This window comes from Pelodiscus sinensis, chromosome 29 (genome assembly GCF_049634645.1).
Source record: "Pelodiscus sinensis isolate JC-2024 chromosome 29, ASM4963464v1, whole genome shotgun sequence".
In the NCBI taxonomy this organism is placed as follows: Eukaryota; Metazoa; Chordata; order Testudines; family Trionychidae; genus Pelodiscus; species Pelodiscus sinensis.
Genome location: NC_134739.1, coordinates 12,176,471 through 12,202,181, shown reverse-complemented (window position 1 = coordinate 12,202,181; position 25,711 = coordinate 12,176,471). Strand labels below are relative to the sequence as shown.

General features: G+C 60.4%; 1 protein-coding gene across 4 annotated transcripts in view; it reads right to left on the bottom strand.

Moving 5' to 3' along the window:
- The window catches only part of PLXDC1 (plexin domain containing 1), a 66,939-nt gene extending 43,414 nt beyond the window's left edge, over positions 1–23,525 (bottom strand). For 2 of the 4 annotated variants that reach the window (XM_075911685.1, XM_075911686.1), the window contains exons 1-2: positions 23,298–23,525; positions 9,929–10,080 (exon numbers count right to left, since the gene is read on the bottom strand). In XM_075911685.1, coding sequence (XP_075767800.1) covers positions 9,929–10,080; positions 23,298–23,418 — 273 coding nt within the window. In that variant the 5' untranslated portion in view covers positions 23,419–23,525. The remainder of the gene's footprint in view (positions 1–9,928; positions 10,081–23,297) is intronic. The other 2 variants (XM_075911684.1, XM_075911683.1) reach the window with 2 other exon arrangements.
- Between the last annotated feature and the right edge of the window lie 2,186 nt (positions 23,526–25,711).

Here is a 25,711-nt window from a genome sequence, read left to right as displayed (position 1 = left end):
CACCCCCCATGGGCTCAGAATCTTGTCACTTCAGCAGGGTGGCCGATGCTGAAGCGAAACTCAGAGCCCCGCAGAGAGAAATTCTGTGCTCCTAGCCAGCTGGCATTCTATCCCAATGAATGCTGGACCGGGAATAGCCTGCCCATGGAGAGGGAAGGAGAGAGGGGGTCTGACAGAGAGCGAGACGGGTCATTCAGAATAGCACATCACACACACACACACACACACACAATTTTTGGTGCACTCGTGTGTGCAAAAAAAAAAGGCACACGCACAATGACATCAGTTGCAGGTTCAAAGAATCCATTTGCCAGCTTGACCACGCTCACGGAGGTCACTGCCGACGGCTGTTATGATCAATATTGTTGCAGGTGCCGTTTTTCACTGAGCGCAGGGGCGGGGAATCGTTTTTGGGTCGGGGGCCGCTGACCCACAGAAAAATCAGCCGAGGGCTGCACACGAGTGAGAAGCAAAAAAACCAACCCTCCCCCCCCCAGCCCTCATTGACATGATCCCTGACTGAGAAGGCGAAAGACCCTCCCCATATTCCCCTCGCAACCAGAGTCTAGTGGGGCCCAGCCTAGTAGATTGTGTGTGCTTCAACGATGTGGGGCACTCCTAGCGAGGACTCCCCAATGTTGGGGGGAGCACTGAGCCTCAGGGGCCGGATCCAGGCAAGCCCAGGACCACATCTGGGCCCTGGGCCTGAGGCTCCCCACCCCTGACTAAGCACTTGAAAGAGAAGCCCCACGGCGTGAGGGGCGGAGAGCAGTGTTTCCTATAAGCTGAGCCCTTGGGCTAATTTCAGGTGCAGCCCAGCTGATTAGCAGGGTGCCCACAGTCATGTGTTTCTACTAGTGGTGCACATCTGCACATGCCGCAGTGCACCTAATAAAATGTATTCCGCACATGGCCAGCACAGGGCTGACTTGCTCCCTGCAGCTCCTCACTGCAGTCACAAGGCAATCAAGAGCCCCGGGTTCTTCCCACTCAGCCACAGAGGGGATGGAAGGGGGTGGGGGAGGCCAACCACAGGCTCAGGGCAAGACAGACACCCCAAAGCAATCGCCATCCAGCCGGAGAGCTGGAGAAAGGGGAAAACACCAACATCGGAAAACGTGAGAGTTCCCAGGAAGAGGAGAAAAATACTTAGGAAGAGAGAGACAGTAAGGGAGGGGAAGGGGCCTTGTTTTTTCTCTGAAGGGAGCTGCAATTAGTGATCCAGACTGCCAAGGACACAGCCACCAGCCTGCCTGCACCCCACCTCGCAGCAAGGCCTCCCATGCACCCTCAGGACTGGCACATACCAGGCCTCTGCCTCGCCCAGCCACCACCATGTTTAGAAGGCTGCATTTTCCAGCTGGCAGCGTCCGGCAGGGAAAGGCTGCCAGACCCTGCCCACTCGACCCGCTCAGTGCCTTTGGCTCTGCTACGCGCCACAAGGAGAAGCTGTGGAGCTCCCCAGCCCGTGGTCATCAGTCTACCCGTTCTGCAGCCCCACCTGCCTACAGACCCCATCCCGCAGCCCCGATCCCCCTGCTGAAACTCTCCCCTGGGCCTCCAGCTTGTCTGTTACGATGGGCACCACGCTTGTGCCTATGGACCCCAGCTGAGACTGGGTCCCTGCTGCGCTAGGTGCTGCACGTACACAGTGAGAAACTGTCCTTGCCTCAAAGAGCTCGTGGCCTGAAGAAACAAAAGGCAGCGCAAAGGGAACATGATTATTCTCCTGCTACAGGTGGGGAAACTGAGGCTCGGAGCAATTAAGTGACTCACAGAGGGAGCTTGTGATAGAGATGGGTACAAACCCCAGGAGCAATGTTGCCTCTAAGTTTTTCCATCCATGAGTTGAATATATTTTGTTCTGTGCACTGAGGCATGGGCAGATGTGCACCACCAGTAGAAACACATGCTGCTGACCTTGGATGCTCTGCTAATTAGCTAGCAGCATTTGAATTTCTCCTGGATGGCCACCCAAGTGCTCAGCTTACAGGGAACTCTGCCCAGGAGTCTTGGGTCTCAGTCCAGAATGGGGAATTGAACCCAGATCTACTATAGCCAGACCAGTACTTTAACCACAGAACTGCCCTTCTTCTGATGGTCACCCCCCAAACGGCTGCCATGTTCCCCAATAGCTCTCTGTTCATTTCCAACTGGAGCTCAGAAGTTACCCTCTCTTTGTTGCACCCTTCCATGTTGACCCTAAGAACCATACCCCAGACCTTCCGGCTTCCTTCCCCAGTCAATCCCCCCTTCCCCATCATCCATCACCCTCTTCTGATGCAAGAGCCTTCTCCCCCCACAGCTCTTGCCCCTCATAGTATGCTTGCAGTACTTTGTTCAAACACTAGGTGTCGCTGTGTTGTATGAACACAGTAGCAGGATGTGGTCCCTGGTAAATCAGACAAGGTTGGAACTCAAGCTGTGTCTGTTTCAGTCAGTAGTTGTAGCTGCTTTCTTTAGTAACCATCTTCTGTTTGGGAATATTTGTCATTCAATATATTGAGATCCTGATGACTGGAATAGCCCCCCTGCACCTCTCTCTCTCTCTCATCAATTCTCCCTGTCATTTCAAATCCTCTCTCAAACATTGCCCCTCCGTTTGCTACCCCTTCCTCTCTATCAGCTGTCCTCTCCCTCTGTCTGGATTTAATTCAGTAATCACATTATAAAACCAAATCCTGTTTGTACGTTTATTTAATTGCGTTGCTTTCTGTTCCTCCTAAGCGCCTACTCCTTGTTCTGAGTGCTTCGACCGCCGCCCTAACACGCAGAACCGAACAAAACAATTAATTCCAACAAATACATAGTCAGCAGCCTGTAAAGCGTCACAATAACACGAACTCAGAATGACAGCAGCAATCATGAGAGCCAGTGTTCCCTCTAATTTTTTTACAACCATGGGTGGAATTAATTTTGTTCTGTGCACCAAGGCATGTGCGGAAGTGCACCACCAATATAAACATACGCTGCCAGCTGTGAGCATTTTGTTAATCAGCGGGGTGGCATCTGAATCTCTTGAGGGTGGCTACCCCAGTGCTCAGCTTACAGGGAACACTGACGAGAGTCCATCGGATTGCCTGTTAGCCATCTCTCCACCTGTGCTCCTGGGGAGAAACACACAACACAGCCTGCAGAGCCGTGTCAGGGTCCTGGCAGACAAGGTCAGGACCCAAACCTCCACAGCCATTCCACCTGCTCCCAAAGCAACATTACCTCCATCCACATACCTAAATGCAGGGATGGGGACCATACGGCCTGGGGGCTGGATCTGGCCCCTGAGGCTCCTGCACCCTCCCTGCTGTCCAGACCCCATTCCTGGCAGCCCCCTCCCACCCACTGAACCCTGCATTTTTTACTCCATCCCAGAGCCTGCGGGGTCCACAAAATCTATTCGCTCTGCTGAGCGAGGGGAACGTGGGGGGGTCTTTCTGCTTCTCAGTCGGGGGCCACCTCAGTGACTTTTTTCTTTGCTTCTTACTTGTGTGCGGCCCCCGGCTGATTTTTCTGTGGGTCCGCAGCCCCCAACCCAAAACGGTCCCCCCCACCCCTGCCCTAATGCACCCCCTTGTAAATCACTCCCTGCCATGCTCCCTCTGTCCCGTGCATGACCCGCCCCACATGGCCTGAGAGGAACGGAGGCTCCATGATGTACGGCTCACCCCCGGCTCCACTGCTACCCACACATCTGCTCTTGTCAGCGGCTGCCTGGAGGAGCTGGCTCTCGATAGGTGCCCTAGTCCTGAGATCCTGCCCCCGTTCACCCAGAGGAGATGGGGAGCCCCTGGAACCAAGGCACTGGGCCTGGGGTGGGGAAGAGTTCTGCTACCATTGCATCCCAAAGCCAGATTTCAGCTTTGGGGTCGGCCCAGCAGAAAACCAGGGGGCAAAATCTGGGTCTGGGGTTTGGATGCAGGGCCCGATGCCGGCCTGAGGAAGGGCTGCCCTGCAGGATCCAGTCCCAGCTCCGTCACCGACTCCTAACGTGACCCCAGGCAGATCACTTTGCCTCTCTGTGCCTCAGCCCCCCATCTATCCCGTGGGGCAGATGGCCCCATCCTACCCCCAGGAGGAAATGCACTAGAGATGGGCAGACTCGGTGAGGGGAGCCAGCTATGTATGTCACAGCAACAGTGCAAGAAAGACCCCCTGGAATGGCTCTGCCACGTTCCTCCGCTTGCTTATCCCCGTGCTAGAGAACAGCCCACCCCTAAGCCCCAGGGTCAGTCGGCCCAGCCTTTCAGGGCGTCGAACCATGAGCCCGGATTTTCTGATCCAGCCCCCGCTTGGCTCAGCAGCTGCGGCTGTTTGAAAAGCCCCACTCTTACCTTGTCGGGTTTTTGCCTTCAGGAGCCATGTATGGGGCACAACTGCACCCCCTGTGTGCCCCCCCCCCTCCCGCCCGCCCCATCCACCACGAGGTGCCAGTTGGCAGCAGTGACCTGGTAAAGTCCCCCTGGCCTGTTGCAAACAACAAGCCAGTGGAAAACGTGAAGACACATAAATGCCTAATACAAACGGCCTGCCCCGCGGACACCCCATTAAGCAGGCTTGTGACAGCTCATAAATACAGGCCCTTAGCCCTCCACCTGGCCCAGGCTAGAGCTGCCGGCGGGCAGAGCGGGACACGTGGGGATGCTGGGCAAACCCCACGCCCGCCGGGGAGGCTGCAGCGAGGGCAGAGCCCGCGGGGGGAGGTGACAAGCACGTTCTGAAAGTCCCGCTCCAGTGAGTGCACAGTAGTGCACATGCAACGTGCACGTCTCGTGTCGCCTGCCTCGCACGCGGTGAGTTATATGGGCCTGAGGCTGGGCTCCACCAAAACTCACCACCCGCCTGCGCTCTCTGCCCCCCGCATCTCCCAGTCCCCCCTCTTTCTCCTGGGAGCAGCGCCTGGAGACACCCCCCTTCCCCGGGACATAGGGGCTCATGCCAGCAGCTGCGGGCAGCAAACAGCCAGAAGCTCACTAAACCTGGTGGCAGCGGGGCCTCCTCGGGAGTTTGAAATCACCCGGGGGTGGCAGGTGGGGATGGGGGACAGGCAAGGGGAGTGCACAGAGACACCCCCCCCCCCAGTGCCCCCAGGAACCACTGCCAGAGGGAGTGCCCCCAGGTAAACTTGGCACATCATCTACTAACGCCCTCCCAGCCCCTTGTGCACCTCACTCCCGCCAGAGCCTGCCCCCTCTTCCCACACTCCCTTCCGGCCCCCAAACTCCCTCCCAGAGCCCACCCCCTCCCCCACCCACACTCCCTCCCAGAATCTGCACCCCTCCCCCACCCAAACTCCCTCCCAGAGCCTTGGGCAGGTGGGGGGGGAGAATTTGAGTTGGGGAGGGGAGCCGGCTCTGGGCATTCTGGGAGCCACCGACATTTCTGCAAACGGCGTTCCCCCTTGAGCCCGCCCCACGTGCCACCAGATGCCCTGGTTTGACACCTCAGGGTCTGGTCCCTGGAGAGGGACTGAGAGAGCTGCCAGGGCTGAGCACACAGGGCAGACCAGAGCCTTTCTGCAGGGGGGGGATCGGGGCCTTGAATGCCCAGCCCCTGTTCTGCTGGGGAGAGGGGCCTTCCCCACCCGGGACGGGCCCTTGGATCTCACAGGAGCTGGTGGATTTTGATTGCTCTTTAAACACAAAGCAAAACACACACACACACACACACACACACGCACCCTCACACACACCCCCCCACACACACGCACCCTCACACACACCCCCACGCACCCCCCCACACACACTCCCCCACACACACACGCACCCTCACACACACCCCCACACACCCCCCCACGCACACACACACACACCCCCACACACGCACCCCCACACACCCTCACACCCATCCCGGCCTGGAAAGGCTGAGTCACCGCGGCCTCCACCAGCCGGCAAGGAGGCTGCCGCGGGGTTGGCGACACAAAATGGCCACCGAGGGCGATTTGCGGAGAGAGGCACCGGCGGGGGGGGCTGAGACGGAGACTAACAAGTTATTAGCCCCCGGCTCGGCCCCCTCCATGAGGGAGGGCGCTGAGGAAAAGGGGGAGACAGAGAAGAAAGGACGTGGCCGGGGCTGGGAAGTGTGACAGGAGCTGCCCCTCCCTCCGCAACAGGGTCTAACCTGCTTACTCCCCTCAGCTCCGGCTCCCCCTTCCCTTCCCAGAGACCCCTTCTCCCACGGGGCTGTGGCAGGGCCACGTGCCCATCCCCCGTCGGCATCAGGCCATACGCAACCGGTACGGCCAGCCTCTGCCAGAGCCGGCACTGCTGGGAGGAAGTTCACCACACTGGAGTCCAACCTCCGTGGAGGCAACACAACGCCGTGCGGACAAGGAGCTGGACCAGAAGCGAGGCGCCCTCAGGGCTAACCCCACCAGTGCCACTGACCTAGGGCGCCTCGCTTTGCCCTCCTCAGTCCCTGGGGAAGACGCAAGAGGCACGCAAGCCGCCCTGAGCTTTGTCAGAGTCTCAAATCCATGATGGTTGGTTATTCGGGTCACCTGCCCCCCTCTATAGGAAAGTTTGGGGGGGCCCAGAAAAGACAGGGCCTTGCTCAGGCTCCTAACTCTGGCAGCTGCAGTCTCTGCAAGGGCTGAGGGAACAGGGCCCGCATTTCAGTGCTGGGAGTGACCCCTGGATAAAAGTAGCTGCCATGCTCCTCCCATCCACTTCAGAGGCATTTGCATCTGGGGGAATCTCTGGATATAACCCACGGCTGTCTGTCACCCCAGAAGGCGGCTGCACCTCAGTACCGAGGGAGCAAGCCTCGCAAGGACAGCTGCCCCGTCGCACCCCAGAGACGGTCGCATTGCTGGCACGGAATGAGCGATCCCCCTTTCCAGAGCTGCCCACTTTCCGCGGAGATTTCCAGCTCTGTGGGGCAGCGACCTGTCTGGGCCACCCCTGCCTGGGGGGAGCAGGCTGAGAGGGGGACCCAGGGGTGCTGCTGCCGCCCTGAGTCCTTGCCACAAAGGCCAGGCCTGGGAAACCCTTTGGGGACAGGCCCCCCCTGCGGCGCTCCCAGAATCAGGGTATAGATACCAGTGAGCAATGACAGCTGGCAGAGGGATTCCATTCGCCCATCTTGCCCCCGAGCCCTGCCTATCTGGATGGGAGGGCAGGGGCAAGAGGAGATGAGGTTGCAGTGGGAGGGGGGAAATGAGACCCCCAAATGCCCCCCCCCGTGCTCCTCTGGCTGGGACGGAGGAAGAGGAGGCGGGTTATTCCGAGTGGCGGGGCGGACAGGAACATGGGGTGTAACGCTGCCTCCCTGACTCCCATCCGCCGCACGGCAACCCCGTCAGCTGCTGCTTATTAAAACCCAAATTTCCGTGGCAATGGCTGGGGGGGGGACAGAACCATCACAGCAGAGAGCTGCCCCCTGCCCCCTCCCTGTGCCCCATCCTTTCTAGCCAGGGCAGCTCTGAGCCGGGGGGCGGGGCAGGGAGCTGAACTGGAAAGCAGGGGGCTGCGGCAGGCCAGGCGCAGGGTCGGCCGAGCCGGGTGCGGAGCCCTGGGCAGAGCGAGGGGAAAGACCTCCCGTGTCTGGGATGCTACGGACGAGATGCTGGGTAAATCTGGAGGGAGCCCGGCCTCTCAGATGTCGCCCCTTCAAGCCACCAGGAGAAACTGTTCCTGCGACAGCCGGACACTGCCCTGCCCAACCGGCAGCCGGACCTCCGGGCGTGGTTGCCTCTGGGCTCTCCCCACACGCCTGCCAGCGGCCGCTCCAGCTTCCGGCCCAAGACTAAAATAACCCAGGGAGGCCAAACCGCCAGGGGCACCCACAGAACTTGGACCAGGCTCCTGCAGCCAGCTGGGAAGGAGAGTGGGACGGTCACAGAACTCGAGCATTTCCCAGATACATCCGCGGGCTCAGGGCCCAGGCCTGTCAGGGCCCAGGGACACGGCTGCTTTGCAGCATCAGCAGACCTTTGCCCCTCCCGCCTGCCCTCTCAAGCGCCCCTTTGGGGTCTCCTCACCGCCCCCACTCCTCTGGGCCAGTCTGTTCCCACAGCCCCTTCCCCAGCTCTTCCATGCTGGAGCTTCACCCTCTAGCCCGGCCTCTACGCCCCCCAACTCCCAGGCGCCAACTCCAGGTGGGTTTCCAGGCAACATCCTTAGGCTCCGGGCCTTCCCCATAGGAGCCCTTCATAGACCCTGTCCCCCCCCCCCCGCCCTGCTTTAGGAACATTGGCTTATGGCTATGAACATGCATAACTCGAAGATGCTTTATGCAAAGCCATTCATGTAACGTGCCAGTGTTGCAGGTGCAATGCGCTGCACCTGCCTGTCCTATTTCTGTGCCTGTCTCGTTCTTGTCGGCGCAGTTCGAAATGAGAGGTGTGGAGCTGTTTGTAATTCTGTCGGGGCTCACCAGGGCCATTACCGATGTCCCGGAAACTGAACGATTCAGTGATCAAACCAACGACCGCTGATTAGGCTTGTGTGTCCTATGAGCCCAGACAGTGGCTGCTCCTAGAAAGACATGTGACCGGAATCCATCTTGAATCTGGTGTTTTTCCATGAGACAGAGGATCGTGAACAAAGGATTCTGGCCCCGGGGGGAAGTTTATTTAAGCAATGGGAAGCCACCAAGATTTTGTCTTCAGATGACCTTTAAAACTGCCTGGCCCACCTAAGTGGACACAGGGTTGCCAGATGGTTTCAACAACAATACCAGACACACTTGACGTTACAGCACAATCGACATTCCATCTGATTTAGAAAATACCCGACATTTAGATTTTCCCCATTGATGTTGTCTCGATTTGTTTCCCACAGAGAAAGCTCAAATACTGGACTGTCCGGTCAAAACCGACAACACTAAGTGAACACTTAACAAGGAAGAACTCTGAAAAGTTGTAGACCCAGGCCAGAGTAACGATCAGCTCTGACTTGAAGCTGAAGCTCTTTACCTGAGAGATGAACAGCTGTTTAGGGCAAGAATTTGCATGTAACAAGTTTCTTAGTGGACTAGCCCCAAGTGTTTTTGTTCATTTTAATTGAGGCATTTTCTTTGATCTGACCCTTTTCACTTGCAATCCCTTACACCCCACTTTTATATTTAATGAAAACACTTCTGTTTATTATCAAGCCCAGTGTCAATAATTGTTACGGGGGAGGGACGGAGAAGGCAACCACTGTGCATCTCTCTCTTTCATCCATGAAGAGGGCGACCTTATGAGCCTTTTCTGTGCAAAACTTTTACACAGAGTAAAGTAGATGAGATTGGGGCATTGGTCCCTTTGGAGGGCGTTGGTTTCTGGGTGCTGAGTACTTAGAGCTGAGCCCTCCTGGGCTCTGTGGGGGGACAGTAACCGCAACTCTGTGCATTGGTTGGGGGGGACCAGAGCTTCTGGCTCAGCAGGAAAGGGTGGTAGGGAGCCTCAGAAGGCAGGAGGGCAGCTGTCAGTGGCAAGATCAGCTCACCAGGCGATAACCCCAACAGGACTTTTGTGATTTAACCCAGCACACCCCACAGCCTCTCGTCGCTTTCCTGTACTCCTTCCCACTTTCTCTATAACAACCAGCAGGAGGCTACAATCAAACTGGTCTTGCCTGGGCGTGGCTCATTCTACAACCACGCAGCCCTGGCCCTTTCAGGACAAGCCACCCTGTTACAACCTCCCCAGCATGTGTGGGGGCCACGTGGACGTTGCGTGGCTCTGGTAACCGTGGCCAAGCCCCGTGGCTCTCCTGGCAGCCTTTGAGTGTCTCGAGGACACGCGTGACCTTTGGGCGGAGCCACGCGTGTGGCGTTTGCGGGGCTCCCGGCACTCCCCTCCCCCCAACAGGTGGCTCGTTTCTGCTTCACCGGCCGCTCTCGTGGCCTTTCAGAACACACAGAATCTGGGTGAAGGTCCCTCAAACCTACAACCGCCTCCATGCCCTCAGGGCAGCCTCGTGCAACCCCCCACCTTACCCCGACTCACCACAATCTGCGTCTTATTGTCAGGGAGGATGTCCATAGCCAAACTGCCTCCTCCCAGGTCCTGGCTTATGCGAGTCCCGTCAGTCTCCGGCAAACTCTCCCGCGTCTTCCTTCTCCAGTCTGGCAGCTTCGTCCCTTCTCCGTGGAGGCGTCCTGAGGCGCACACAGGGAGTGGGGGATCAGGAGGCCCATGGAGGGAGGAGCCAGCGAGATAGGGAGCCTTAAATCCGGAGGAGATCAAACGCCTCCTGTTTCCCCAAGGGGCTGCCGTGTGACCAGGAGAGATGGGTCCAGTGTCGCAGGCCAGATCTTAGGGGACGTCACCAAAGGATTCCTGCGCCCCAGTAGGGACTAAACGGGCTGGGGGCGTAAATTTAAGGGTGTGGATGCCAGTGAGGAGGTGGGGCGCTGCGAGATGGGACCGGTTGACAGGGCTTTGGGGGAGGAGGAGCGAAGAGGGAGGTTCGCTCTGTCCTGGGAAGAAAGCAGGGTTTCAGCCTCGGCGGCCATCACCCCAGCCCTGTTCACCAGCTCGCCTGGCTCCCCACCCCTCCCAGGACATGGAACGTCAGCGAACATCCCCCCCTTCCCCGGGAAACCTACAGCCCCCCAAGGGCAGGGCACCGGCAATTCACAGCAGCGTTGCCACACGGCTGAGGCCAGCAGCCCCGGTGCCAGAAGCTACCTGGAATGAGAGACAGGCCCCACCCCAAAGACCTCGCTGTCGAAACAGACAAAGCGTGGGCAAGAGAAACTGAGGCACAAAGCTGGGAAAGGACACGTGCCAGTTCATTGGCAGAGCAGGGAAGAGAATTTAGGAGTCCTGGCACCCACTCCCAAGTCACTGGGCAACAATGACCTAAACCACCATGGGCTAAAAGCCATTTGAACCCCTATCGGCCGCCTGACCTCACCCCAGGGACCGCCCCTCAGCTGGCCCCGCCCTCAGAAGAGTCTGTGCCACCCACTGCAGCCCGGACACCCAGCCTGGGCACCTCCTGGCACGCGACACAACAGCCCCCCGCACGCTCACGCCCAACGTGTGCGGACCCACAAAAGCCCCCTGCACGCTCACGCCCAGCGTGTGCAGACTCACAAAAGCCCCCCGCACACTCACGCCCAACGTGTGCAGACCCACAAAAGCCCCCCGCACGCTCACGCCCAGCGTGTGCAGACCCACAAAAGCCCCCCGCACGCTCATGCCCAACATGTGCAGACCCACAAAAGCCCCCCGCACGCTCACGCCCAGCGTGTGCAGACCCACAAAAGCCCCCCGCACGCTCACGCCCAACGTGTGCAGACCCACAAAAGCCCCCCGCACGCTCACGCCCAGCGTGTGCAGACCCACAAAAGCCCCCCGCACGCTCATGCCCAACGTGTGCAGACCCACAAAAGCCCCCCGCACGCTCACGCCCAACGTGTGTCACACAACCAGACCCACATCAGCTCTCTGTGTGCCACAGACAGACAACAGCCCCCTGCACACTCACATACCACCAGTCCCACAACAGTCCCCTAAATGCTCACCCATGTGCCACAACCAGACACACAGCAGCTCTCTGCACACTCACAACCATGTACCACAACAGCCCCCTTAATGCTTACCCGTGTGCCACAACCACCCTCTGCATGCTCACTCCTGTTTGCCACAACCAGACCCACAACAGCCTCCTGCACACTCACACACTTCTACATCCCGTGCACAACTCACAATCACCTAACTGACACAGCCAACCCAGCCCTCTGGCAAGTGCGCTGCCCAAAACACCGCCAAGAGATGCACGTCCAAACCTACCCACACGGGCCTCTGGTCCCCAGGCCTGCAAAGCCCCAGCAAACACGAACACAAGCCAAACAGCCTGACACGTGTGTATCTTTAACTCTGCTTAAAAAAACCTCACACACAAAATACACCCCCCCCCCCCACCAGCAGCACACAGGACAAGACATACACATGCAAACCCCCTCCCAGGAACCCACGCTAGCCATCCCCCCAACACCCACACTGAATCCCCCCCTGGACATTCACCCCATTCCTGCTCTCACAGCGTGTGTCTTGGGGTGACATGACTTGCACACGCGCGCCCTGCGAGCGGCAGACGGCCCTAGCCTGGGGTGTGGGCAATTCCCCCCTGGTTTCACCGGGCGCAGGGTCGGACACCTCTCTGGACCATGCCAGCTAACCAGGGCCCCTCTCCGAGCTGTTCCAGGCCCAGCAGGCCTGCTCCGGGGCCCGGGACGCGGCAGGGCGGTGAGAGGGAGGTCAGCCTGCGAAGGGACTCGCCAACGAGCATCCAGCCGCAGCTGGTTATTCTGGGACGTGCCCCTCCCAGCTCAGCCTGGCTTCACCATGAACCCTGCACTTAGCCGCCCACAGATGGAGGGAGGGCCTGGAAGGGTCTCTAGGGGGGGCCATCCAACTGGTGCACAGCACCCCTGCTCAGCCAAACCCAGGGTGGCTTGGGGCTGCTCTTCCCCACTGCTAAATGGGGACCCACTCCCAAAAAACCAGCTGGCTGGGAGGGCTTAGGCCAGAGCACAACTCCTCCCTTTCCTCTCCAACGCAGGCAGCTCCTACAGCCAGCAGGAGGCGCCAGATCCACAGCCACACAAGTCCCCCAACCCCGCCCAGCTCCCCTCTCCTGCTACCGTCCCCCCACCCTCTGCCTTCTCCACTCCTGATTGCCCTGGCTGGATTTAGGATTCACTTGGGCGGGTGCCTTGGTAAATTCTTTCCACCCGGCTCCATCAGTGCAGACGGCAGCAACTGCCGGGCCCCTAAATCTCTCTGCCTGCATCCCTCGTCCTGCTCTGCTAGTGCCAACCTGCAGCCCTCCCCCTCACCCAGTGTTCCCTGTAAGCTGAGCACTCAGGCGACCACCCAGGAGAGATTCAGGTGCCGTCCAGCTGTTTAGCAGAGCGCCTACAGCCGGCAGCATGTGTTTCTGTGGGTGGTGCACATCTGCACTTGCCTTGGTGCGCAGAACAAAATGTATTCCGCACATGGGTGGAAAAAATTTGAGGGAACGTTACCCCCACCCTGCCAGCGCTCTTTGAAAGCCTGACCTCATCAGCACTTGCTACCTGCACTGCCCGGCACAAGGGGCATCGGCGTCCAACAAACTTGTGTCATGTGACCTAAGGCAGGTCAGAGCCGAGATCTCGGGGCTGGGAGGCCACATGTATGTGTGCCCAGGGACGGGGTGTAATTTGCTGCATGGCTCCGAAACACAGTGGGTCCGGCGGGTTACGATCAGCCACCCCGGGATGGGGGCCCGGCTGCAGAAGCGTCTTGCACGTGGCTGCCTCTCCCCACCCCCGCACCCTGGTTGCCTCACGCCCACCCAGCAGCTCCGTGTGCTCTGCCGAGGACGTTGCTCCAACTCACACACAGCTGCCAGCCTTTCGCAGCTCCCAGTGGCTGGAGCAGGACTCCTCCGAGGGGGAGCCTTTGGGTCAGTTCAGGCTCAGATCCATCATAGGGAGATTGGCCAGAGTCAGGAAGTTCTGGGCCGGAGCCAACCTGCCCCCCGACACCAAGAGGGACCATTGGGTCGAGGGGGTTTAACTCAGATGTGTTGACCAAGGTCACAGAAAGAATCGGTGGCGGAGGCTTCTGATCAACTAGTCTTGCCTCCGAGGTGACACGGGGCAGAGAACCTCACCCTCCCACACTGAGACCTAGACACACGCTCCTCCTTCCCTACTAGCAGCCACGAATTCTGACTCTGCTGCTACATAAAGCCTCGGGGACTTATTTAAGCCCCCTGAGGAGGCTGCGTGTCCAGCAGAACCCCTCCTCTCTGACCTAGCCTGTCTTGTCTCCAAACGTAGAACAATGCTCAGAGCTCTGCGCACATTATAAATGGGGAAACTGAGGCACGGAGGGGGGAAGTGGAGGCCACACCGCCGGTGTTGGGCTAGTGGCATCTGTGCTCTGAAATGGCACGGGGTGGGCAGGGCTTGAATCCCCCTCTATGGAGACTCAGCTTCAAACCCCGCTTCTCCGTCTTGCTCTGCCCACCCAGGTTCAAATCCCTGACTCCCTTACAGCAGGCAGAGGCCTGACGTGCTGGCGGAAAGCGGAGCATCCCCGGAGCTCTGCTTTGAATCAGGAGCGGCTCTAACAAGCCTTGATTAACCGTCACATCCGAGCAAGCAGCCCAGGGAAGCTCCAATTTCCTCCCCAAACCTCCAACTGCGGCACAAACTGCTCCTGCCGCACCGAGAGCTGTAAATGTCAGCGGCAGCTTGAGATGCAGCTAGCCCAACACAACTCCATGTCAAGAGAGACGCTCGGCCTCCACCCAGCTCCAGAATGAGCCAAGCAATGTTCCTGCTAATTAGTTCCATCCATGTGTGGAATAAATGTTACTCTGCGCACCGAGGCATGTGTGGAGGTGCACCACCAGCAGGAACACAGGGTGCCGGAGGGGGACACGCTGCTCATCAGCTGGATGGTATTTGAATCTCTCCTGGGCAGCCACCCAAGTGTTCAGCTTCCAGGGAACACAGGAGCCAAGACTAGCCTGAAAATACCCCACAATCGCAGGTAGCAGGCCCAAGGTAGCCGCCAGAATCCAGTGCTCCAAGCTCAGCCTGGGAACTCCTACCCCAGCTCACACCCCTTCTTACAGCTAGGCAACATGCGCCGAGATAGTTCGCCCACACACGGCGCCTCTTTCCAAAGCTACAGGAAAGGATCACTTCGCTCACCATGGAAATGCGGCCAGCTCTGGGGTAGGACGCACTAGCTGCTAACAGCAACAGGGCCCGGTGGGACACGAAGGGTGAGGACCCCACCGTGGAGGGTTGGGAATCTCCAGGCTCACGCATTGGGAAGCTGGTGCCCACTGCTCCCGGGAAATGCCTCCGGCTTTGAGTGTGGGGATTGCAAGCCACCACCCGCTCCCAACCCTGCAGTGCCGGGCTCCAAAGCTTCACCCCTGTGGTCCCCTGTGGGAGGCAGAGGAGATAAACGAGTGTTACTGAGATTAGCCCTCCCGTGTGCCCCTCCCAACAGGACTGGGAAATGGGGTCACGGCAGGTGACCCCGATCCTGTAACCAGGACGCTGCGCATGGTCCCCGCCCCCATCATGGCCCTGCAGCTGGCACCCCCTCTGGGATCAGGCTGGTGCACAGTCTGTCCCTCCCCCCCGCCCCCCAGCAAACCTCCCCCCCCATGGAAGTTCCCACGAGGGGGCGTGGCTGAGCGGGCGTGCTCAGAGTTCTAACTCCGCCCACCTCCTCCGCAGCGCCACTCATCTCCTGCTGCCAGCAGTGGGCTTGGTGGGAGAGTGGGGGGGCCAGGGCTGTATGGGGGGGGGGCAGCTGCCAGGGCTAGAGCCGGGCTGCTCCTGGGGGCCCCCTGCATCCCTCCCCCCTGCACTGCTCTCTGGCTCTCAGATCCCCCTTCCCCACTCCCCCCATGTCACCGCCCCACCCCCAGCACCCCACTCCCTGCAGGGCCTGGGCACTGGCAGCAGCTTCCCTCTGCCCCAGGCAGGGAATAGCACCAGCCTGGCAGGGAGCAGCCCCTGCCCTGCACACAGTCTGCCCCGGGGGGGCGTGGGCTGCTGGGAGCAGGGCTCAGGGTCCCAGCGAGGGGGGGGGCTGTCCTCCTCGACATCCAGCTCCCTCCTCCATCACGCTGACACCCGCCACACGCCTGCAGGGGCCTGCCCGCTCGCTCCTGCCCCCAGGCCTGGCCTTGCACCCCTGCTGCCGCTCCAGCCCAGACACCCCCCGCCGCTGCCCCTCTGCTCCCACCTGCTTCCCCCACCCTGGCCGGAGGAGTCTCGGGGTGAGACAAGGGAGCCCCCGGCCTCAGTCACACGCCGGCCATGTCCCACGAGGCAGGGCCTGTCCGCACCAGCAGGCGAGCTGGCCCAAGCTCTGAGGAGCAGGGAAGGGCGGGGATGTTCTGTGACCTTTCCAGTCATTCAATGGGGTGTGGGTCTGATCTGCCCCCCCCACACACACAGACGTGTGCCATTCACCTCTCAGTAGGGTTACCAGGTAGGTTTAGAAAAAATACTGGTCACACTTGATGCGGGGGGAGACCGGCTGGGAGTGGGGCAGGGCTGGCGGGCGGGGGGTCAGGGCAGCGTGGCTGGCCGGGGGAGATGGGGGCGCTGGGAGACAGAGCTGGCAGGCGGCGGGGGGGGGGGGGGGTCGGGGCAGCACGGTTGGTCTGGGAAGATGGGGGAGGGGTTGGGGGCAGCGTGGCTGTCCAGGGGAGAAGGGGGAGTCGGAGGGGGGGCTGGCAGGTGGGGGGTCGGGGCAGCGTGGCTGGCCGGGCGAGATAAGGGGGCGGGGGGTCAGGGCAGTGCGGCTGGCCTGGGGAGACGGGGGAGGTGTTGGGGGCAGCGCAGCTGGCCGGAGGAGATACGGGACGGGGGTCAGGGGCAGCGTGGCCGGCCAGGGGAGAAGGGGGGGTTGGAGGCAGGGCTGGCAGGTGGGGGGCTGGGGCAGCGTGGTTGGCTGGGTGAGATGGGGGGCCGGGGGGTCAGGGCAGCGCGGCTGGCCTGGGGAGATGGGGGAGGTGTCGGGGGCAGCACAGCTGGCCGGAGAAGATACGGGAGGGGGGTCAGGGGCAGCGTGGCCGGCCAGGGAAGAAGGGGGGGTCGGAGGCGGGGCTGGCAGGCGGGGGGTCGGGGGCAGCGCGGCCAGCCAGGGGAGAAGGGGGGGTCGGAGGCAGGGCTGGCAGGCGGGGGGTCGGGGGTAGCGTGGCCGGCCAGAGTAGAAGGGGGGGGCCGGAGGCAGGGCTGGCAGGCGGGGGGTCGGGCAGAGGAGCTGGCAGGAAGCAGGAGTGGCCGGGGGGGTCGGGGTCAGTGGAGCTGGTTGGGAGAAGCATGGGTGGGGGGGCGGGACTGACCCAGGCACGTGCAAATCCCAGGGCGCTGTCAGTCCCGCGCACGGTCTGGAGAAGCGCGAGTGAGTCCGGCTGCGGCTCCACCACACGCTCAGGAGCAGGGACAGGGCTTCTCCTCCTCCCCAAGGCGTCAACGCGGCCAGGGCTCCCAGCGCCAATCGCGCCCCCTCCCAGCCCCTCCACCCGCCCCCGCCAGGCTTCCCTCCGGCGCCCAGCCAGCAATCCAGGAAATACCAGACACTGCACGTGTCCGATATTTTCTGGATTTTTTTTTACCGGACAGAGGGCCCCAAAGCCGGACTGTCCATAGAAAACCAGACACCTGGCAACCCTACCTCTGAGCCTAGCCTGGAGCCATGCCAGGCCGCCACCCAATGAGCCAACCCACAGCCAGATCCCCCCAAGATTTACCACTCAGACTCAGTGCTTAATTTGGCCCAGTGCTTGGCACTTCATAGCCCCAGCACCGCCAGGCCCTCCCGGTTGGCCTGTGAGGACCCATCTTATTGACTGCCCCTAGCGGGGCTGAGGGTCTGTGGGGGACAGGGCAGGTGTCTGTCGAGGGGGACGCTGCCGAAGTGCTGGGTCAGGCATTCAAGGGTCCCAGCCTGAGGGATGCTGCAGTTCCCCGCTCTTGGCTGCTCCCAACCAGGGCAGGAGAAGCTGAGCTCAAGGGTCATTCACACATGGGTGGCTTCCCCAGCCCTGCCAGCCAGCCACGGACCCCGGATCTCCCACGTCAACTGCCCCGGCCACTCCCCTGGAGGCAAAGCCAGCTCAGAGCTAACCGGATGCAGCTCTGGGGACTTAGGATCTGCCATAGACTTAGCCCTGGGATGAGAAACACTGCAGAGATCCAGACTCTCTCGGCACATCCCGCGTGCCCCTCACCGTGGCACCCAGCCACGCTGCCTGTTCCTGCGCTCGCCTGGCTTCTTCTCTCGCCCTGCCCCTCTCTGCGACCCACAATTCCACCCTCTCTGACCTCCCTTCAGCCATCCGGCCCGGTCTCCCTGCTGCCCCCCTTCCAGCATGTTCCTCTTCACCTGTGCGCCCTAGAGCCCACGATCTGGACGGGGTGGGCAATTGTTTTCGGTGGGGGGGGGGCACTGCAAGAATTTTGAAAGTGGTCAAGGGCCACTTGATATTCATGGAGGAGGTGCGGGGTCTGGCATGGAGCTTTGGGGCAGAAGGGAGCTTGCAGTAAGGGACTGGGGTGCAGGAGGGGTCTGGGAGGGAGGTTGGTTGAAGGAGGGGGGTTGTGACCGAGGGCAGGGGTTGGGGTGCAAGGTCTGGGAGGGAGGTTGGTTGAAGGAGGGGGTTGTGACCGAGAGCAGAGGTTGGGGTGCAAGGTCTGGGAGGGAGGCAGAGGATTTGAATTATGTGGGGTACGGATGCAGGGAGGGAGAGGGGAGAGGGAGAGGCTGGGGGGGCCAGAGGCAGGCTCTGGCTGGGAGACTTACCTGGGTGACTCCCAGCCAGCAGCCCAGCAGGTTTCTAAGGCAGCCTGCCTGCCTGCCCCATCCCTGCACCCAGCTGCAGGGGCCATGTGAGTCACAAACCTGAGTGGGGGGGATAGGTATGTATGTTATGACTGACTACCTGCTCTTCAGGCAGCTCCCATTGGCCAGAAACCGGCCAATAGGATTGTGCGGGGGGGGGGGGGGGGGGGGGGCAGCGTGCGAAGCCTCTTCCCCCCACCCCCGCCCCGGGCTCACAGCTGTCCAAAGACAAACAGGGTCCTGCAGCCACTTTTCTGAGTGGGGTGTGTCTGCAGGCCGGATCTGGCAGCTTGGCGGGCTGCACTCCGCCCACAGGCCATATTTTGCCCAGCCCTGATCTAGAACCTGCACCATGTCTCACAGGATCCACACTCCAGGGCCGGATGCCCCACACCCATTCCCACAATTCCTGTCACCCGTTGGCGCCTACGCACCTTTCTCCACCACGGAGCAGAATCCAGAACCTGATGGATCATTGTCGGCTCTAGAACCCACTGCCACCTGTTCCCCGTGCTTGGACTCAGGCCTAGATCATCTGCAGCTGGTCACACACACACACACACACACACACACACACACACACACACACACACACACACACACACACACACACACACACACACACACACACACACACACACACACACACACACACACACACACACACACACCCCCCCCCCCAATCCCAGGTCTCTCCCAGCCTGAGAATGGCTCCCTCAGCTGAAACAGGAAAAGGCAGCACTGCCTAGACCACAGCGCAGATTCTGTCAGGGCTGCTCCTTTCATAACCAGCCTTTGCTCAGAACTTCAATGCCAGGAAGTGGTGAGAGGCCAGGCCAAGCCACAGAGCTGTGTGAGCCAAACCTCCATGGCTGGTGGGAATCCCTCCCCACTGGCCGGCATGCTGAGACCAGGGCCAGCCCAACAAGGATAAGGACATAAGAGCATGGGAACGGCCAGACTGGATCAGACCAAAGGTCCATCTCACCCAGTGTCCTGTCTGCCAACAGTGGCCAAAGCCAGATGCGCCAGAGAGAGTGAACAGAACAGGGAATTATCACGTGATCCCGCCCCTGTCATCCAGTTCTGGCTAATAAGTATCCTCCATGAATTTGTCTAGTTGTTTTTTGAACTAAGGCTTGGTCTTCACAACATCCTCTGGCAAGGAGTTCCACAGGTTGACAGTGCGCCGCATGAAGAAAAACATCCTTTGGTTTGTTTTAAGACTGCTAGCTATTCATTTCATTGGGTGACCCCTAGGTCTTATGTGATGGGAACAAGTAAATAACTTTTCCTTATTCACTTTTTCCACACCAGTCATGATTTTATAGACCTCTATCATATCCTTCTTAGTCTCCTCTTTTCTAAGATAAAAAGTCGCAGTCTTTTTAATCTCTCTTCATATGGCAGCTGTTCGAAAACCCCTCATCATTTTTGTTGCCCTTTTCTGAATCTTTTCCAATGCCAAGAGATCTTTTTTGACATGCGGCAACCACATCTGTACGCAGTATTCAAGATGTGGGCGTACCATGGATTTATACAGAGGCAATAAGATATCCACTGTCTTATTCTCTATCCCTTTGTAAATGATTCCTAACATTGTTTGCTTTTTTGACTGCCGCTGCACACTAAGTGGATGTGTTCAGAGAGCTAGCCACAGTGACTCCAAGATCTCTCTCCAGTGGTTATGGCTAAATTAGTCCCCATCTTTTTGTATGTAGTGTTGGTATTATTTTTTCCAATCTGCATTACTTTGCATTTATCAATATTAAAATTCATTTGCCATCTTCTTGCCCAATCACCTAGTTTTGTGGGATCCTTTTGAAGCTCTTCAGAGTCTGCTTTGGTCTTAACTATCTTGAGCAGTTTGGTATCATCTGCAAATGTTGCTGCCTCACTGTTTACCCCTTTCTCCAGATCATTTATAAATAAGTTGAATAAGATTGGTCCAAGTATGGACCTTTGGGGGACCCCATTAGTTACCTCTCTCCACTCTGAAAACTGACCATTTATTCCTATCCTTTGTTGCCTGTCTTTTAACCAGTTATCAGTCCATGAAAGGACCTTCCCTCTTATCCCATGATAACTAACTTTACTTAAGAGCCTTTGGCAAGGAACCTTGTTAAAGGTTTTCTGGAAATCTAAGTACACTCTGCCCACTGGATTCCCCTTGTCCACATACTTGTTGACCCCCTCTACCAGATTAGTAAGGCACGATTTCCCTGGACAAAAACTATGTCGACTTTTCCCCAACAAATTATGTTCATCTATTCCTCTGACAATTCTATTCTTAACTATAGTTCCAACTAATTTGCCTGGTACTAACGTTAGACTTACTGGTCTGTAATTGCCAGGATCACCTCTAGAGCCCTTTTAAGTATTGGTATCACATTAGCTTCCTCCAGTCATTTGGTACAGAAGCTGATTGAAAGGCCAGGTTACAAACCACAAACAAGGGTGAGAGGAAACAGATGGGAGGGGGCAGGCTGAGAACCTACAGTCTCATGCCAGGCATAGGCTGGTTACGGGGGGATTGGGGGGTTGATCATAGTAAGGTAGGGCTGGAAGGGACCGCAAGAAGTCACCCACCCCTAATGTGCTCGTCAAAGGTGTCCTTAAAAACTTCTAGCCTCCTGTCTTCTCTAGACTAAATAACCACAGCCTATTCCAGGTAATAGCAGGGCAAGCTTCCCCCATTCACCCAGCCCTGGAGAGACCCCCACCCACCACACCCCTGCCTTGGTCCCACCAGGTCCCTGCAGCTGCTGTGGAGGGATCAACCTGCCTGCTCAGAACTGGCCTGAGACCTGCCAAACTCATCCCCTGCCTCCTCCAAGGGGCAATTCTTTTAGGTTGTTGGGCTGGCTTCGCGCTTCCAGACCAGAGGGAAATGTTCTCCCTCCCCATTGGCAACTCCCCCTGCAATTGTCCATAGTAACTTCGGGCTGGAAGGGTTGGATGCCCAAAAGACCCCACCCCTCAGGACAGCTCAGGGCAACCCAAGGCCCAGCCAGTTGCGGAGCGCCCCTTCCCACACCTGCCTCGCACCACTGCTGAAGGAAAGGAAGGGGGAAGAGTCTGGTGTTCAAGCAGAGGTCCCGGGGCTGAGCTGGCCAGCAGGAAGGGTCCCCGAGTGCCCCAGGAGTGGGAGGCGGGAGAAGACCTGGCCCCAAAGTTCAAAACAGGAACATTAACAGATTAGGCACCTTCTGACTGATGATTTGCACCCTCCTAGCTGCTTGGTCCCTTGGAAACCAGCATCCCTTGCCAGCCTGCTGTACTAACAATGGCAGCGCTTTCTACCATGGTCAGGTTAGACAGGCCAGGCCCACAGGGAAATGCAGCCACCTCTGGGGTGGAGTCCAAGCAATGCGCAGCAGAACAGTGGGCAAGCTCTGAGCGAAGCTTGTGGCAGCAGGCAGCTTGGTGGTTCTCCACCAGAAGCTGGGCCCACTCAGCCAGCCCTAATGAGGGTCAGACACACCCGGGGGTGCAGTCGGGGGGGCGGTCCCCCAGCAAAGTCAAGAGGCAGGAGCAGGATCTGCCTAGGGGGAGAATCCAGCTCCCTCGGCTTACACATGCCATGGGGCTCCCCAGGTAAACTGCAATCACCGGGTGACTCCCCTCCCCTTCCTTCCCTGCCCCCCACATCAGGCAGCCCGCGGGTGGGAGCTAAAGGGTGGCAGGGAAAGGACCGTCCAGAGCACACATTGGGGGAGCTGGGGGTGACCAGGTGGCCTAGTGGTCACAGCCCAACAAGCTGAGCCGGCCCAGCCCAGTGCTGGGGACCTTTGGCTTCTCCCCAGTTTCCAGTGGGCTGCGTGGGATCCCCCAAGGCAGCCAGCGCCCTCCCCTCCGGCAGGAGCCGCCCGCAGCCTCTGAACCACCCCCACCCCCGCCCCGGAGAGCTGCACGGCCCCGAGCGGCGGGTGCTACCGGCCCCCGGCCAGGGCGCTGCTCCCCCCGGGAACTACGCGGGGCCTGAGGGAGCCCCGAGATGCCACATGGGAAATGCGCCCAACTGCCTATGACAGTCCATGCACCCACGGGGCGCCTGTACCCCCGCCCCTCCCCTCCCCGCCCCGCCACCCACGGGGGCGCCTGTCCCCCCTCCCCGCCCCCCAAGGGGGTGCCTGTACCCCCTCCCCGCCCCGCCACCCACGGGGCGCCTGTACCCCCTCCCCGCCCCCCAAGGGGATGCCTGTACCCCCTCCCCGCCCCGCCACCCACGGGGCGCCTGTACCCCCTCCCCGCCCCCCAAGGGGATGCCTGTACCCCCTCCCCGCCCCGCCACCCACGGGGCGCCTGTACCCCCGCCCCTCCCCGCCACCCACAGGGGCGCCTGTCCCCCCTCCCCGCCCCCCAAGGGGGTGCCTGTACCCCCTCCCCGCCCCCCAAGGGGGTGCCTGTACCCCCTCCCCGCCCCGCCACCCACGGAGCGCCTGTACCCCCGCCCCTCCCCGCCCCGCCATGCACGGGGGTGCCTGTCCCCCCTCCCCGCCCCCCAAGGGGGTGCCTGTCCCCCCTCCCCGCCCCGCCACCCACGGGGGCACCTGTACCTCCGTCCCGCCACGCAAGGGGGGCGCCTGTACCCCCCTCCCCGCCCCGCCACCCACGGGGGTGCCTGTACCCCCCTCCCCGCCACCCACGGGGGTGCCTGTCCCCCCTCCCCGCCCCCCAAGGGGGTGCCTGTCCCCCCTCCCCGCCCCGCCACCCACGGGGGTGCCTGTCCCCCCTCCCCGCCCCGCCACCCACGGGGGTGCCTGTACCTCCGTCCCGCCACGCAAGGGGGGTGCCTGTCCCCCCTCCCCGCCCCCCACGGGGGTGCCTGTCCCCCTCTGCCCCGTGCACCGGGACCCTTGTGCGCGCGCACACGCACCTGCCAAGTCCCACTCGGGGGGGGGCTCCCCGCCCAGGACCACACGTGCCCACCCACGCTCAGGGGCGCCCGTGGCGCGCTCCCCTCCCCGCACCCCCCGCTCCCCCGACGTACCTGCCTCCCCCGCGGCCTCGCTCAGCAGGGCGAGCAGTAGCAGGACCCCCCATCGCATTTTGGGGGGCAGGCTCCGGGGCGCTTCTGCCCCCCGCCCCTGGCTCCGCTGCGGCCCCTGCATCGGCCGTCCAGGCTCGGCAGCGCCCGGTCCCGCGGCTCCGCAGCGCAGCGCCCCCCGCGGACCGAGCCGGGGCGGGACGTTGGCTGGGCTCGCCCGGTTCGGGGACGCGAGCCCGGCGCTGCAGCCCGTGCGGGAGAGACTGAGGCGGGCAGAGCGAGCGCTCCTGCCCCCTGCTGGCGCGTGGGGGCCACGGCTGGGGGTGGGGGGGAGCCAGAGCCGGGGTCGGACCCGAGGCATCCTGCAGCCGCAGCCCGGCTGTGCCCCCCACTCCCTGCAGCCCGCGCCCGGCAATGCCCCTCGCTTTTCCTGGGTTCTCCTCCCAGCTCTGGCAGGCATGGGGAGGACATAGGAACCAGGACCCTTGGGTTCCCTGCCGGCTAGTGGGGGTAAAGGGGGGGAATGTGAGTCAGGGCTATGGGGGGTCTAATCCCACTCAATCCCTGTCTGATGTCAGGTGCATCCCTCCCCCGCTCCTTGCCTCAGTTTCCCCGGTTGTATAACAAGTGATAGCTAATAACCCTGCTTCCCATGGTGGGGGGGGGGGGGGGGGAGGCGCCACTGGAAGCACTGGTGCCAGCCAGCCAGATCCTTGGGGGGGGGGGGGAGCTGACCCAGGTGGCAGAGGGTATTAGAGAAGCACCAGGAACAAAGCACCGGCTGGTGACGTGGACCAGCGGTCACGTCCGCCCGGGGAAGAGGCAACACGTGGGAGCACCCCCCTTGTGCCCCGGCCACAGTTCGGATTGCTAAATGGGGTGCTCCTTCCCGTTCCTCTGGGTGGCCAAGAACATGAGAACGGCTGGACTGGGTCAGACCCAAGGTCCATCTCGCCCAGTGTCCTGTCTGCCCACAGTGGCCAACACCAGGGGGCCCAGAGGGAGGGGAACAGAACAGGGAATCATCCAGTGATCCCTCCCCTGTTGCCCATTCCCAGCCTCTGACTGAGGCTAGGAACACCAACCCTGCCCATCCTAGCTAATCGCCAGTAATGGACTTGTTCTCCATGATTGTATCTAGCTCTCTTTTGAACCCTGTTACAGTCCTGGTCTTCACACCATCCTCTGGCGAGGAGTTCCGCAGGTTGACTGTGTGCTGCATGAAGACATGAAGAAGCAGGCCCCCACCCTGCACTTCCTCCCCACAGGCACCAGTCGCCTGTGAAACCCCCCCCCCCCACACACACACACACTCCCCCCAGCAACCAGGCAGCATCTGTGACCTTGTTCCATGTCAGTCTCAGACCCAGCCCCAGGTCCTAGGGGCGAGGCAGTGAGGGAACATAAGAACATAATCTGGGCAGGGACAGCAGCCTGGATGCACCTGAATTCAGGAAGAGGTGGGACCTGGGGGCAGAAGTGTCCCTCCCTCATTGACTAATTTAACCCTCCACCCACCCTGCCCAGTTTGAACGGTTCACACACACACAGCCACCTTCCCTGAGACCACCTCTCCAGGTGGAAACTGCTCGCTGCAGGGGCCTCCCTGGGCAGGCTGGAAGAGGATCTTGCCTCTGCTCCGCAGGGCCAGCACCCTCCCTCCCCCTCCGCAGCATGGAGCAGAGTCCTGGTGGAGATCCCCAGGCGGAAATTTCCTTTGCAAGGGCTCGCTGGCCCTACCCAGCTCCTAGACCTCAACCCTCTCAGAAAAGTCCCTGGGAATTTCTTCCAGAGCCGGGAAGGGGATGGACGAGGGGCCTGACCCATCCGTGGCAGGCAGAATCTGCCCTGGGGTACCCAACTAGATTCCCCAGAGCACAGCAGCCCCATAGACTGAACCCCCAAGTGTGGCTCTGAGCCAGCCCCACGCCCCAGCTCTGTAGGCCGGGCGGACACTGGCTTGGGGAGAGAGAGGCTCTGGCAGGCTAAAGGAAGAAGATGAATGGGCAGAGCCGCACGGCAGATGAGCAGCCCCAGGAGCGATGCTGCAATTAATGAGGATGATTAATAACCCGGCCCCGGCTCAGCCGGATCAGGCCAAGCCCGGACTCCCAGCGCTTACGGGCCCTTGACTGAACACTTCCTGCATTCCCCTCACACACCAGAACCTGGGGGGCGGGGCAGGCTAGTAGATTTTGTTTGCTCCAGCTCCGTGGTGGGGCAGCCGGGAGAGGGGAGGGGCTGGAATGCCAGCGTGGGCTCCCCAATGAACCCCTGAATCTCGGGGGCCAGATTCAGGTAAACTGGGGTCCACATCCGGCCCTTGGGTCTGAGGTTCCCCACCACTGCCCTAGCTGAACTACTGATATCTCCCCAGTGCTACCGATGGGAATCTAGCGAGCAGAAAATGTAATTCT